The 15,876-nt window shown below is 38.1% G+C and overlaps 1 protein-coding gene and 1 non-coding gene across 6 annotated transcripts in view; both read left to right on the top strand.

The window, feature by feature from the left end:
• CFAP91 (cilia and flagella associated protein 91) overlaps positions 1 to 14,803 on the top strand; it is an 84,765-nt gene extending 69,962 nt beyond the window's left edge. For all 5 annotated transcript variants that reach the window (XM_086675341.1, XM_086675338.1, XM_086675340.1 and 2 more), the window contains 2 exons: positions 10,381 to 10,542; positions 11,697 to 14,803. In XM_086675341.1, coding sequence (XP_086531467.1) covers positions 10,381 to 10,541 — 161 coding nt within the window. In that variant the 3' untranslated portion in view covers position 10,542; positions 11,697 to 14,803. The remainder of the gene's footprint in view (positions 1 to 10,380; positions 10,543 to 11,696) is intronic.
• Positions 2,469 to 2,602, top strand: LOC112850592 (small nucleolar RNA SNORA70). The gene has a single exon (XR_003222698.1). It is a non-coding gene; the product is annotated as a small nucleolar RNA SNORA70 (small nucleolar RNA).
• Positions 14,804 to 15,876: the final 1,073 nt, after the last annotated feature.

Below are 15,876 nucleotides of genomic sequence, written 5' to 3'. Positions count from 1 at the left end.
GAAGGGGGACCCACAGTGGGAAAATGAATCCCTGTAACATTTGACTTTGAAAACCAGAAGGGCTTAACTTCACACATTTTATAATCAATAGGGCTCAACACCTTTAAAAATCAGTGGCTTAGTTCTAGGAGAGCCAGAGAGCAATAGGAAATAGTCCCCACCCTTAGAGAGACAGCATAACATACAGCCCCACTGAGATACAGCATAGAAGCAGTAGTCTGAATGTATGGGAAGATTTATTTACTAATCTCAGAACATGTGCTGGGGGCAAGGATCTTTAGGATCCGAAAACAAAAGAGCTGACGGGTGCCATTTCCCTCCCTCAATCATTCCCTTCCTCAATAAATGGACACCTATAAGGACCAGGACAGCATACACACTCTTCACTTAGCTTGCTAACAACATACCCCACCCCTGTGTTTTCCTGTGGATTCACCTTCTCCAAACTGTTTCACTCAGCAGGAGTCCATCGAGAGTAATGCCACAAACCTGGCATTGTACAAGCAGCCCCAATGGGCTAGCACTGCTCACCTGACTCCTACTCCAGAAAGAGGGGAAGATGACCACACACACACCAATTCAATTGTGGACCCAGCAATGGGCAGATGTGGTCTGACTGCAGGCCTCACCCACCCAACAAAACCCCCCCAGGGGTCAACCCAGAGAGAGCACCCTGCAGCTCCAGCAAACATCTGAGCTGACCCAAATCAAGCCCAAAGCAACATCAGACTGGCCAAATTACAACAGAGGGACCAAACCCTGCCCACAACAGGCAAAAAGAGCCATTGCAGATGACTGGACTAGAGGCAAACATGACTCAGACACAAAAGTAGGGCACATGCAACACACATAGGAGATACCCCTGAAGCACCAGGTTCTGGTGAACATGGGACAATTGCACTGCAGGGCACTATAGGGCTTCTTCTTTGTAAGGCCACTACTTTCAAGAGCAGGAGATACAGCTGACTTTCCTAACACAGAGAAACACAGAGTTAGACAAAATGAGGAGATAAAAGAATATATCCCAAATGAAAGAACAGGACAAAATCACAGCAAGTGAGCTAAAGGAAAGGGTGAAAAGCAATATGACTGATAGACAATTAAATGGAATAGAATAGAAACCCCAGAACTAGACCCACAAAAGTATGGCCAACTAATCTTTGACAAAGCAGGAAAGAATATCCAATGGAAAAAGACAGTCTCTTTAACAAGTGGTGCTGGGAGAACTGGACAGCAACATGCAGAAGAATGAAACTAGACCACTTTCTTACACCATTCACAAAAATAAACTCAAAATGGATAAAGGACCTGAATGTGAGACAGGAAACCATCAAAACACTAGAGGAGAAAGCAGGAAAAGACCTCTCTGACCTCAGCTGTAGCAATTTCTTACTCGACACATCCCCAAAGGCAAGGGAATTAAAAGCAAAAATGAACTATTGGGACCTCATGAAGATAAAAAGCTTCTGCACAGCAAAGGAAACAACCAACAAAACTAAAAGGCAACCAACGGAATGGGAAAAGATATTTGCAAATGACATATCAGACAAAGGGCTAGTATCCAAAATCTATAAAGAGCTCACCAAACTCCACACCCGAAAAACAACCCAGTGAAGAAATGGGCAGAAAACATGAATAGACACTTCTCTAAAGAAGACATCTGGATGGCCAGCAGGCACATGAAGAGATGCTCAACGTCGCTCCTTATCAGGGAAATACAAATCAAAACCACACTCAGATATCACCTCATGCCAGTCAGAGTGGCCAAAATGGACAAATCAGGAGACTATAGATGCTGGAGAGGATGTGGAGAAATGGGAACCCTCTTGCACTGTTGGTGGGAATGCAAACTGGTGCAGCCACTCTGGAAAACAGTGTGGAGGTTCCTCAGAAAATTAAAAATAGACCTACCCTATGACCCAGCAATAGCACTGCTAGGAATTTACCCAAGGGATACAGGAGTACTGATGCATAGGGGCCCTTGGACCCCAATGTTTATAGCAGCACTCTCAACAATAGCCAAATTGTGGAAAGAGCCTAAATGTCCATCAACTGATGAATGGATAAAGAAATTGTGGTTTATATACACAATGGAGTACTACGTGGCCATGAGAAAGAATGAAATATGGCCCTTTGTAGCAACGTGGATGGAACTGGCGAGTGTGATGTTAAGTGAAATAAGCCATACAGAGAAAGACAGATACCATATGGTTTCACTCTTATGTGGATCCTGAGAAACTTAACAGAAACCCATGGGGGAGGGGAAGGAAAAAAAAAAAAAGAGGTTAGAGTGGGAGAGAGCCAAAGCATAAGAGACTCTTAAAAACTGAGAACAAACTGAGGGCTGATGGGGGGTAGGAGGGAGGGGAAGGTAGGTGATGGGCATTGAAGAGGGCATCTTTTGGGATGAGCACTGGGTGTTGTATGGAAACCAATTTGACAATAAATTTCATATATTAAAAAAAAAAAAGTAATGGTCATAATGTGCTCTTTTCCCATGGGAGCCCAGTGTACAATGGCTGCAAAGAGTACCTCCTTGGCAGTGTGTGATTACATAGCCTGTTGATTGTATGGGTGGCCCTAAGGGACCTTCAAGACATCTCAGATGGCTTTAGCATCAAATACATCCCAAATTTTGGACCCTGGGAAAATGGTAGACTCAGCACTCTTGAGAACCTCAGCACTGCCCTCTCCTTATTCATGCCCACCAATAAATCCTACTACTTGTCAAAAATAAATTAATGGTCATAAAGGTACACAGTGGAGTGGAGGACCTCAACAAGGAGAGAAAATATAAAAAAGAACCAGAGATGAAGAACTCAATAACTGAAATAAAAAGTACACTAGAGGGGAAAAATAGTGGACTAGAGGAAGCAGAAGAACAGATTAGTGGTCTGGAGGTCAGAGTAATGAAAAGCAAGCAAACTGAACAGGAAAGAGAAAAAAGAGTGATAAAAAATGAATATAGGTTAAGGGAACTCAGCCACACCACCAAACATAATATTCACATTATAGAGATACAAGAAGGAGAAGTCAGAGAAAAGGGGGTGGGAGAAGAAAATGTTATTTGAAGAAATAATAGCTCAAAACTTCCTGAATCTGGGGAAGGAAACAAAAATTCAGGAGGCATATAGAGCTCCCCCCAAAAATCAACCCAAAGAAGGTCAACACATAAAAATTAAAATGCAAAAAGTAGTGATAAAGCAGCAAAAGAAAACAGTTACATATAAGGGAAATCAAATAGGGATATGAGTTAATTTTTCAGCAGAAGAAGGGCCAGAAGGGAGGCATGATATAAGAAAAATGCTGAATGAAAGAAAACTGCAACCAAGAATACTGTATCCATCAAGGATTTTATTCACAATAGGAGAGAGAGTTTCCTGGACAAATAAACGTTAAAGAGGACTCCTTGAGTGGAAAGCAAACACCATAAGCAAGAGTAAGAAAAGTAGGAAGCACAAAAGCAGTAAAATTAAGTACATCTATAAAAATCAGTCAAAGGACTCACAGACATAAAACATGACACCATATACCTATGATGTAGGGGGAGGAGGAGTGCTTTTAGAATGCTTTTAGAATGGGTTCAAACTTAAGTAACCATCAATTTAATATGGAGTGTTATATGCATAGATGTTGTATATCAACCTAATGGTAACAACAAATCAAAAATCCGTAATAGAGGGGCACCTGGGTGGCTCAGTCAGCTAGGCATCTGACTTTGGCTCAGGTCATGATCTCAGTTTTTGAGTTTAAGCCCCATGTCGGGCTCTGTGCTGGTGGCTCAGAGCCTGGATCCTGCTTCATATCCTGTCTCTCTCTCTCTCTCTCTCTCTCTCTCTCTCTCTGCCCTTCCCCCATTCATGCTCTGTCTCTCTCAAGAATGAATAAACATTTAAAAAAATGTTTTAATAAAAAAAACAGTAATATGCAAAAAATAAAGAGAAAGGAATCTAAGTACATCTCTAAAGAAAATCAGCAAACCATGAGAGAAGAGAGTAAAAAAAAAAAGGAACAGAGAAGAACAATAAAAATAACTGTAAACAAGTAACAAATGGAAATAAGTACATACTTATCCATAATTACTTTGAATGTAAATGGACTAAATATTCCAATCAAAAGGGTGATGGAATGGATAAAGAAACAAGATTGAGCCCCACATTGGGTATAGAGATTACATAAATAAACAAATAGCTTTAAAAAAAAAAAAAAAGGCCCATCTATATGCTGCCTACAAGAGACTCATTTCAGACTTAAAGATATACGCAGATTGAAAGTGAAAGTATGGAAAAACATTTATCATGCAAATGGAAGTAAAAAGAAAGGTTAGTAGTATTTGTATCAGACAAAAAGACTTTCAAAGAAAGACCAGGGCACCTGGGTGTCCAGCCAAAGCATCCAACTTTGACTCAGGTCATGATCTCACAGTTCATGGGTTCAAGCCCTGCATTGGGCTCTGTTCTGACAGCTCAGAGCCTGGAACCTGCTTTGGATTCTGTGTCTCCCTCTGTCCCTGCTCTTCCCCCACTCATGCTCTGTCTCTCTGTGTCTCTCAAAAATAAATAAACATTAAAAAAATGTTTAAACAAAGACTATAACAAGCTACAAAGAAAGACACTACATAATCATAAAGGGGATAATCCAACAAGAAGATACAACGATTGTAAATAGTTCTATACCCAGCATGAGAGCACTCAAATATGTGAAGAAGCTATTAACACACATAAAGGAAGTAATCAATAGTAATAAAATAATAGTAGGGGACTTTAACACCCCACTTACAACAATGGATAGATCATCAAACAAAATCAGTAAGGAAACAGGGGCTTTGGATGATACATTGGGCCAAATGGATCTAAGAGACACTCAGAACTTTTCATCTTAAAACAGCGGAATACACGTTCGAGTGTACATGGAACATTGTCCAGAATAGATTACATGTTAAGCCACAAAATAATTTTAAAAATTCAAAAAGTTTGAAGTCATACTTCTAGTCCAACTACAATGTTATGAAACTAGAAATCAATCACAAGAAAAAACCTGGAAAGAACACCTAGACAGAGGTTAAATAACATGCTACTGAACAATGAATGGATCAGCCAAGAAATTAAAAACTACATGGAGACAAATGGAAATGAAAACACAATGACCCCAAATCATTGGGATTCAGGAAATGCTGTTCTAAGAAGGAAGACTATAGCAACACAGGCCTACCTCAAGAAGCAACAAAATCTCAACCTAACCTTACACCTAGAAAAATAACAACAAACAAAACTCAAAACCAGTAGACAGAAGGAAATAATAAAGATTAAAGAAGAAATCAAGGAAACCAGGAACTTGTTCTTTGAAAAAATTAAAAAAAAATTGATAAACTTTTAGCCAGACTCATCAACAACAAAAAAAAAAAAAAAAAAAAAAGAGAGAGAGAGAGAGAATGGTGCACATGGGTGGCTTAGTTGGTGAAGCATCCAACTCTTGATTTTGGTTCAGGTTATGATCTCAGGGTCATGAGATCTAGCCATGTGTTGAGCTCTGCCCTGTGCATGGAGTCTGCTTAAGATTTCCTCTCTCCCCTTCTCTCTTTCTTCTTTCCCCACACTGTCTCTCTTAAAAAAAAGGTGGCTGGGGGACTCAAAATCAGAAAAGAGAAATAACAACTGAAACCACAGAAATACCAAGAGTTAGGAGAATATTATGAAAAATTATATGGCAACAAACTGGACAACATAGAAATGGATAAATTCTGAGAAATATATAAACTTCCCAAACTAGATCAGGAAGAAAAATTTGAACAGACTAATCACCAGCATGGTAGATTGAGTCAGTAATAAAAACAAACAAGCCCACAACAAACAAAAGTTTAGGACAAGATGGCTTCACAGGTGAATTCTAGCAAACATTTAAATAAGTGTTAATACCTATTTTCTCAAACTATTCCAAAAAATAGAAGAGGAAGGAAAGTTTTCACATGTATTCTATGAGGCCAGCTGTACCCTGATACCAAAACCAGATAAAGACACTACAAAACAAGAGAACTACAGGCCAATATCTCTGATGAACATAGATGCAAAAGTCCTCAAGAAAATATTAGCAAACCAAATCCAACGACACATTAAAAATTCATCATGATCAAGTGGGATTTCTTTTTGGTGGTGGTTTGGTATTTGCAAATCAATTAATGTGATACATCCCATCAACAAGAAAAAGTATAAAAGCCATATGATAATTTCAATAGATGCAGAAAAAGCATTTGATGAAGTAGGGCATTCATTCATGATAAAAACCCTCAACAAAGTAGGTTGGGTGGAAACATACCTCAACATAGTAAAGGCCATGTATGAAAAATCCACAGCTGACATTATACTTAGTGGTATAAAACTGAGAGCTTTCCCATAAATTCAGGAATAAGACAAGGATGTCCACTTTCACCAGTTTTATTCAACATAGTACTAGAAGTCCTAGCCACAAGCAGTCAGACAATAAAAGAAAAGGCATCCAAATTAGTAAGAAAAAGAAAAACTTTCTTTTGCAGGTGACATGATAATATATAAAGAAAAGCCTGAAGACTCCACCAAAAACCTACTACATCTGATAAATGAATTTGGTAAGGTTGCAGGATACAAACCCAATATATTATTTTATATTTATTAAAAATGAAGTAGCAGAAAGAAAAATTAAGAAAATCCCATTTACAATTGCACCAAAAAGAATTAAAAATCTAGCAATAAACTTAACTAAGGAGGTGAAATACCTATACCCTAAACACCTTAAAACATTGATGAAAGAAATTGAAGAAGACACAAAGAAATGGAAAGACATCCCATGTTCATAGGTTGAGAGAACAAATATTGTTAAAATGTCCACACTACACAAAACAATCTACATATTTGATGCAATCCCTATCAAAATACCAATCGCATTTTTCACATAAGTAGAACAAGTAATCCTGAAATTTGTATGGAACCACAAAAGACCCTGAATGGCCAAGGCAGTCTTGGAAAAGAATAAAACTGGAGGTATCACAATCCCGGATATCAGGATACCCAAAACTGTCAGTTACTGGCACAAAAAAACAGACCCATAGATCAATGGAGCAGAATTGAGAGCCCAGAAGTAAACCCATGATTATATGGTTAACTAATTTTTTATAAAGGAGGCAAGAAAAAGTCTCTTCAACAAATGGTGCTGGGAAAACTGGATAGCTACATGCAAAAGAATGAAACTAGATCACTTTCTTACACCATATACAAAAATACACTCAAAATGGATTAAGGACCCAAATGTGAGACCTAAACCCATAAAAATTCTAGAAGAGAGCACAGGGAGCAATTTCTCTGACATCATCCAAAGCAACATTTTTCTAAATATGTCTCCTGAGGCAAAGAAAATAAAAGCAAAAATAAACTACTGGGACTACATCAAAAAAAAAAAAAAAATCTGCACCATAAAGGAAATATTCAACAAAACTAAAAGCCAACCAACTGAATGGGAGAAGATATTTGCAAATAACATATCTGATAAAGGTTTAGTATCCAAAATATCTAAAGAACTTTTACAACTCAACACCAAAAAACAATCCAATTTTAAAATGGCAGAAGACATGAACAGACATTTCTCCAAAGAAGATACACAGTTGGTCAATTGACACGTGAAGATGCTCACATCACTAATCATCTTGGAAATGCAATTAAAACCATGGTGAAATATCCCCTCATACCAGTCAGAATGGCTAAAAAACAAACAAAAACAAAAAACAAGAAACAAGTGTTTGCAAGGATGTGGAGAAAAAGGAACCCTCTTGTACTGTTGATGGGAATGCAAACTGGTATAGCCACTGTAGAGGACAGTATGGAGGTTCCTCAAAAAAATAAAAAAAAAATTACCATATGATCCAGTAATTCCACTACTGAGAATTTACCCAAAGGATATGAAAGCACTCATTTGAAAAGATATATGCACCCCTATGTTTATTGCAGCCTTATTTACAATAACCAAATTATGGAAGCAGCCCAAGTGTCCATCGATAGATGAATAAAGAAGATATGGTGTATATCCACAATGGAATATTACCCAGCCATAAAAAAGAATGAAATTTTGCAACAACATGGATGGTCTAGAGGGGATAATGCTAAGTGATATATGTCAGCCAGAGAAAGACCAACACCATATGTTACATTAGAACAGAACAAATGAACAAAGAAAAAAAGAAGTAAATGGATTTCTAAATATAGATAACTGATGGTTACCAGTTGGGAGGTTAGTGAGCAAATGGGTGAAATAGGTGAAGGGGATTGAGAGTACATGACGTGATGAGCACTGAGTAATGTATAGGATTGTTGAATTACTATATTGTACACCTGAAACTAATGTAATACTATATTAATTATGGTGGAATTTTTTTAAAAAGGTAAAATGATCTTTGTAAGCCTCAAATGTTTACAGTCAAAAAAATGAAAAAAAAAGAAGTGAAATAACACCTCCAAATGTTTCTGTGTTGTGTAGGAAAATTCTGTACAGGTTTTGGTATAACATTTCATATCACCTAATGGGGATAAAGGAATGGTGGAGTGCATTTGAAGAGAACAAGAAAATATCTTATTTTCCCATTACATAATTGTACTATAATTTTTAAACCAGTACCCTCTGTGATAAACATTTAGTTTGTTTCACTGTGTTTTCCTATACGAGCAGTGCTATAATCAACATATTTTACATATATCCTGGTCATGCTTCTGACAGTAAATTCCTAGCAGTACAGCACTGGAAATAGGATATGTGCATTTTAATTTTGCTAGATACTACCAAATTGCCCCCACAAAAAGATTGTTCTAATTCATATTCCTGTCAACCGTGTAGAATAGTGATGATAATATTTCATTTTCAGATAAAGTAATATTTCTGTGTCACCTGATAGAAGGGATCATTTGTTTTCTAGATCTTTAAGAAAATATGCAACTCCTTTTTATTTTTCCTAGGTCCAAAGGTCAGCCTGCTTCAAGTCAATTCTACCTGAGGGAATTGAAAGAGGCAGGGAAATAGTGTGTTTAATAGTTACTAGTTTGTGACTCTCTCCCCTAGCTTCTCCAGGCTCTGAGGGAAAGAAGCTTAATTATTTAAGTGACTTATCTCAGTTTCTTACACCTACAGTAGCTGTAGGTGTATTCTCATTTTTCAATTATAGAAATTAGTGCTTAGAGACATTATATGACTTACAGATTTGAACAATGGTCTGTGTGACTCCAAAGTACCCATTCTTTCAACCATAGTACTGTGAAGGGTAAGTTGCTGTGTGATTTATCCTATGTAAACTCACTGATACCTGCATAGCACAGAATCCACAGTACTTCTTACTGTCCTTCACTAGCTGTAGGATTTGGGGTAAATTACCTAATCTCTCTGTGTCTCAGCTTCCTCATCTGTAAATGGGGATATTAATAATACTCTCTTTTAGGGTTGTGCAGTGGTTTAAATCAATATATGCCAACTGTTTAAAACAATGCCTGGCATCTAAGGGAAATGGGATGCTTAATGTACTAATTCTTAATAATAAATATTCTTAAGATATGGAGCTGGGACCGCCTTATATAGCCATGGGCTTAGAAACTCATCGTCACTCAACAGGTATCCCCCATATTAGGAACAAAAGTTCAGAGAGAAGTATGAGACAAGTGCTCTACCTCTAAGTCATTTACAATCTAGTTAAAAGACAAAATGGAACTCACATCAAGTGCTTCAGTGCTGCATGATTTGTATAAACTCAAGTGTGGCAATGGTAAACGTGGCTGGCAGTCAGAGGAGACTTATGGAGGAGCTGGGACCTGAGTTGGGCTTTGAAGAAAGGGTTGGATTTGGAGCACAGATATTCCAGATAAGCGAAGCTGAGGAGGAAGGGAATAGAGGCAAGCCTGGTGGGGAGGGATATGGTGAGACTGAACTGGAGGGTGGGTACAGAGGGGCAGCAATAATAAACTTTGGATCTTGGAGCATCTGGGTAGCTCAGTCGGTTAAGCGTCTGACTCTTGATTTCGGCCCATGTCATGATCTTGCCATTTGCGAGATCAAGCCCTGCATCAGGCTCCATGTGCTGTCAGTGCAGAGCCTGCATGGGATTCTCTCTCTCATTCTCTCTCTGCCCTTCCCCCACTCATGCTGTGTTCTCTCTCTCTCAAAATAAATAAACTTTAAATAAATAAACTTTGGGTCAGGTTACCTATAGAAGGTATACTTCTAAAACAGCAGTTAATTTTCACTTAATCCAATCAGCCTTAAGTAAGGGAATATGTGGTTTACAAAATTGTCATTTCTGTCACTGCCTTCTTGAAAGTCTCTGGGAATGATTTTGTTCAGATTTTCTGAGTAAAAATTTTTGTCACTTTGGTACAGTGAGGAACGCACAGCAGAAGCATATCCTTGCAGCCCATCAGATCATCCACAGACACACAGAAGCCATGCTCAAAAAGAATTTTGTTGAGCAACAGCAAGACGAGGTCTCAGACACTGACCAGTTACTAGAGGAAGAAACTCAAAATGAGAAAAACAACTAAGGTGAGTTTGATTTTTCATCTGAAAGGAAGCAGAGAGGAGGAGAGGCAGCATCATTCAGCTTTCTGCTATACTCTAAAAACCGTAATGTGGAAAGATTGTCCTCTGTTTAAGAAAGTGAAACACTCCCATTTTAATTGGCCCATTCCATCTAGGTTATGGAATCTGCTATTGAAATTATTAGAGAATAGAGTTGATATTATAGCAACTGGACTCTTGTGACCAGAAAAGAGGATTCTGTTTTATTTTTTGAGTCCTCATAGTATATGATGGTATTCCATCATAAATAAGCTGTAAAATGTGTCTGTGTAAAAAAAAAAAAAAAACCTTATGGAGTAGACAAACTACCTATCCTATCATGCTAGTTGTAAGCATAGCATTAGGCAGAGCCTACCCAATTCTAGCCCACCAGGAGTTGGTCTAGGCTCAACTAAGCATTCCTAGTCACAAGGCAATCGTTTGATACGATTTGAGTATCTATCTATCCAGAAAGATGCAAGACAGGAACCACAGCTTCAAGCAGGGCAGCATCCAGTATTTCTCTTCCTATGGAAGCTCTTGCCAAATCCACATAGAAGAACACTAGCTATTTTCTTTAGTCCCCTGCTTACAAAGCTCAGGTGCAAGAAAAAGAAATTCACATTCGGTAGGTGCAGGACCTGCCTGGTTTACATGCCTCAGGGGCCAGTATATCTTGTAACGATTCCATAGGCATAGTTTCTAGGGTCCACCTGATGGATTCATCTAGTCAAAGAAGTCAGCACACAAACCTGTGGTTTCCTATTAGGTATTAATAGTTCATTTATAATTCCTTCCAGTTAGATGCTAGTTACCAATCAGGGGTCAAGCAGTGTTACTTAGTAACATATTTGAGACAAACTGTCTTACCGAATTACTAGGAGAAGTGTTAGAGAGTCAGTTGAAAGTAAAATTCTCATGAGAATTTTTATAAGAAAGGAAGTGAACCCTTTGCCTATACCTTCTTCAACCCTCCTCTGATGGAAGCATGTCATCTGCTACTTTGGCCTGAGGGCATGCTGTCAGGATAGGGAAGGCACAAGGCTTAGGGGCACATTTGAGCCTGGCGTTCAGAAGGTTTGAGTGTTGGCCAGCTCTGCTACTAACATAATCTTATATAATAATTCCCTTCACTACAGGTTTGCCTGCACTTACGTGACCAACAGACCATCTGCAGGGCAATCTATTGGGACCTGAAGTTTCAACCAATGAGGATCATGGAAGGAATGTTGAGATGAGGGGGCAGTTAAGAATGAAAGCAGACAGAAAGCAGATAAAGGACTCTTAAATACCTAGCTATGGCTGTAAATTATAGCAGAAAACCTTTTGTTTTTAATAAATAATAACCTCTGAAATCACTGAAGATATAAACCATGTATTTACATGGAATGTTATCCATACATCTATATAATATAAATTCAAGGACCATAGCATTTTGCCTATCTTATTATTGTTATAAAATTACCCTTAATGTTTGGATAGTCATTTTTCTTACATGTAAATTTAATATTATTAATAATTTACATAATTTAAATTAAATATGTGTGCATTTACTTCTGAGTATAAAGGATCTCTTTACTGCTTTATTACACGTTTAGAACAAAGGGGCATGTGATGGCTCAGTCGGTTAAGTATTGGACTCTTGATTTCAGCTCAGGTCATGATCTCGCAGTTCGTGATTTCAAGCCCTGCATTAGGCTCGGCACTGACGGTGAGGAGCCCACTTGGGATTCTCTATCTGCCCCTCCTCCATTTGTGCTCAGTCTCTCTTTCTCTCTTCCCCCCCCCCCCCCCTTCTCTCTCAAAAACAAACTTAAAACAATGTTTGGAACATGATGTTTAGTTGCCCCCATAGTATGTATTACTCTCTCTCCCTTCTCTGTCAGAAGGAGGGAAGGACAGATGTGAGATTATTTAATAATGCTTAAGGATGTAGGCGTAGACTGTTGAGTTAAAAATATTTTTAATTAGCTTGAAAACAATGGAGACCTAATAGTGAGGAATTGCTGGGCAAATATCTAGGAGCAAAATTCAGAGAGTTGGTTCTGGCATTTAGAGCCACTTTTTTTTTCTCCCCTGAGGGAATGTGCAAATTCTAGAAAATTTGGCTGAAAAGCTGAGTGAATCTTTCCCCAGCTTTGTAAAACTAAGGGGACAAAAACTGGAGTCATACTGGAGGCCCTGGTAAGCCTCTTCCATTTAGGTTGGACTCTACAAGGCTGTGTGCCAGTAGTAAGGATTAATTGGAAATAACTGTCCCTCACAAAGACTACAGTTTAGCTTCCAGTCATCTGAATGCTCCAAAAAAATCTCAGTTGCAGAAATTGAATTAAAGAGATCATTGATTCCCGTTGCTTCAGAAAACTTGTCAGAAACAAAACTTAAATTCTCTTTGTAGAAAGATGGCATCATCCTAGACCTCTTTTCAAAAACAGGTTTTTATATACAATTTCCAGAGTATGATCAAGGATATCCAGGTACATGAGAACAAGCAGTAGCAGAAATTACAGGTAATAGAAACAAACCTAAAGGGATCTAAACTATTGGAATTATTAGATTTAAAAATAACTATGCTTACTACTATGGACTTCTAGCCTCCAGAATTGTGAGAAAATAAATTTCTATTGTTTTAGCCACCCAGTCTATGTTGTTGTGGCAACCTGATCTAAGACAGATTTTGGTGCCAGGAGTGGAAAGCTGCTGTAACAAATAGTTCAACAATGTGGAAGCAGCTTTGAAACTAGAGAATGGCCAGAGGCAGGAGAGTTGTGCAGTATATACTAGAAATATGGATATTAAGGGCAATTCTGGTAAGGTGTCAGACAGAAATAGGGAACGTGTTACTGGAAACTAGATGGAACACAATCATTTATAAAGTGGCAAAGAACTTGGCTGAACTTTGTTGTAGTGTTTTGTGGGAGGTAGAACTTGTGAGCTATGAAATTGGATAGTTAGCTGAGAAGACTTCTAAACAAAGTATTGAAGGAGTGACTTGGTTACTCCTGACTGCTGATATAGTAAAATATTGAAGGGAGATGAAATGAAGAAGGAATTATTAAACAAAAAGGAATAAGAACTTGAAGGTTTGGAAAATTCTCAGTCTATCCATATTTCGAAGAAATGAGAAAGTGTATTCTGAAAAGAACATTAAGGGTGTGGTTGAACAGCTATTTGATAAAGAGCTTATTGGATTATAAGAGCAGGAATACTGCCAGTTTGAACTGAAGGAGATGGAGGCAGGATGAAATGAAGGAAGGCTGTCAGACCTCTTGGCTTTGACAGGATGAACCGATAGAGCTACTATGAGGCAAAAGTACACAATTCTTCAAACAGTTTCAACAGGTCAGATGGCCTTGATGTAGAACACTAAGAGTGGGACCACCGTGGGACCTGATCCAGGCAGAGGTGCAATGATAGGACCCTCACCAAGAGCCAGGACAATGGGACACAGCAGAACCAAAGCATTGGGCCATCCTCCTGATCCATGGGAGTAATGCTGCCATCCCCACAGACCTAGAAGGCAGGACATTGAGGCAGAGAGGATTAATTTCAAGCTTAAGAATCTGATAGGATTTGTCTAGCTAGGCTTTGGACTTATTTGGGACCCATTACTTCTTTCTTCTTTCTGATTTCTCCCTTTGGAATGAGAATATCTATTCTATATTTGTTCTGCCATTATATTTTAGAGGTACATGACTTATTCACAGCTGGAGAGGATTTTGCCTCAGGATGAACATACCTTGACTCTCACCTATACCCGATTTGTGATTTAGAGGATATTTAGATGAGATTTAGTTGATGCTCTAATGAGTTAAGACTTTGGGGGCTATTGGGATGGAATGAATGTATTTTGCATGTGAGAAGGACATGAATTGGGGGAGGGGAGGGCTGGGGTGGAGTGCTATGGACTTGTGTCCCTCCCAAATTCAGATGTTGAAGCTCTAACCTCCAATATGATGACATGTGTAGATAAGGACTGTTGGAGATAATTATGATTAGATGAGATCATGAGGGTGAGTCCCCCATGATGGGAATGATGCCCTAATAAGAAGAGACACCAGAGAGCTTGTTTTTTCTGTTTTTTGTTTTTTTCTTTTTTTCCGTGCCATATGAGGACATGGCAAGAAGGCAGTGATCTACAAACCAAGAAGAAAGTTGGCCCCAGAAACCGACCATGCTGACATCTTCATCTTGGACTCCTAGCCTGCAGAACTGTGAAAAAAATAAATTTCTGTTGTTTAAGCTACCCATTCTATGGTATTTTGTTATGGCAGCCTGAACTAAGACATTATGTGTAAAGAGATAAAAATCAATATTGAAATTTTCAAGAGAACTGTAAATGATAAAAATGATAAAGCAGATTTGCAGAAAATAATTCTAGAATCTAAAAATACTGTAGTCAGCATGAGAAATTCAATGCATGGAATTAAGAGCAGGATAAATACAGCTAAAGTGAAAACCAGTAAATTAGAAAATAGATGAGAAGAACTTACTTAAGAAAGAATACAGGAACAAAGAGATGGAAACCACAGAAGAGATGCAAGGATTGATGTAGGATAACTTAATCCTTAGGAAGAGACAAAAAGATAGTAGACATACATCGACCACTGATTTTAGATATTTGAGTGCTAAGAAGAAATATGTTGGGAAATCTTATGAAATGTGAATTTTCTTTTTTTTTTTAAGTGTTTATTTTTGATAGTGAGAAGAGGAGGTGCCGAGAGAGACAGGGACAGGATCTGAAGCAGGCTCCACAGTGACAGCAGAGAGCCTGATGCAGGGTTTGAACTCACCATGAGATTATGACCTGAGTTGAAGTCAGATGCTTAACCAGCTTAGCCACGCAGGTGCCCCTGAAATGTGAATTTTCTAAAACCAGTGAAAGACTCAATATTTAGGAACCCTTCTTAACCCCAAACAGAAAAAAATTAAAAATCTATACCTAGATATATTTTAATATGACTGCTGAAAACAAAAGAAAAAATATCTTAAAGGTTTTTAGAAGAAAAGTTGAATTACCTTCAGAAGAGCAATAATTAAGCTGATAGTTGACTTTTCATCAGAAGCAAAACTAGAAAATAATGGAATGATATTGTCAAAATGCTGAAATAGTGTAATAAAATAGGATTCTATACCTTGCAAATATATCCTTTGAGAATGACAATGAAAGATATTTTCAGATAAATGAAACAAAATTTGTCACTAGAAGAAATTGCCACAGGAAAAACACAAGGGTGTTTTTCTTTTTTTTTTTTTTTTAAATTTTTTTTTTCAATGTTTATTTATTTTTGGGACGGAGAGAGACACAGCATGAACGGG

This window comes from Puma concolor, chromosome C2 (assembly GCF_028749965.1).
Source record: "Puma concolor isolate L17-30 chromosome C2, mPumCon1.1.hap2, whole genome shotgun sequence".
Taxonomy (NCBI): Eukaryota; Metazoa; Chordata; class Mammalia; order Carnivora; family Felidae; genus Puma; species Puma concolor.
Note: the sequence above shows the minus strand (reverse complement) of the source record. Positions and strands in the feature narration are given on the sequence as shown.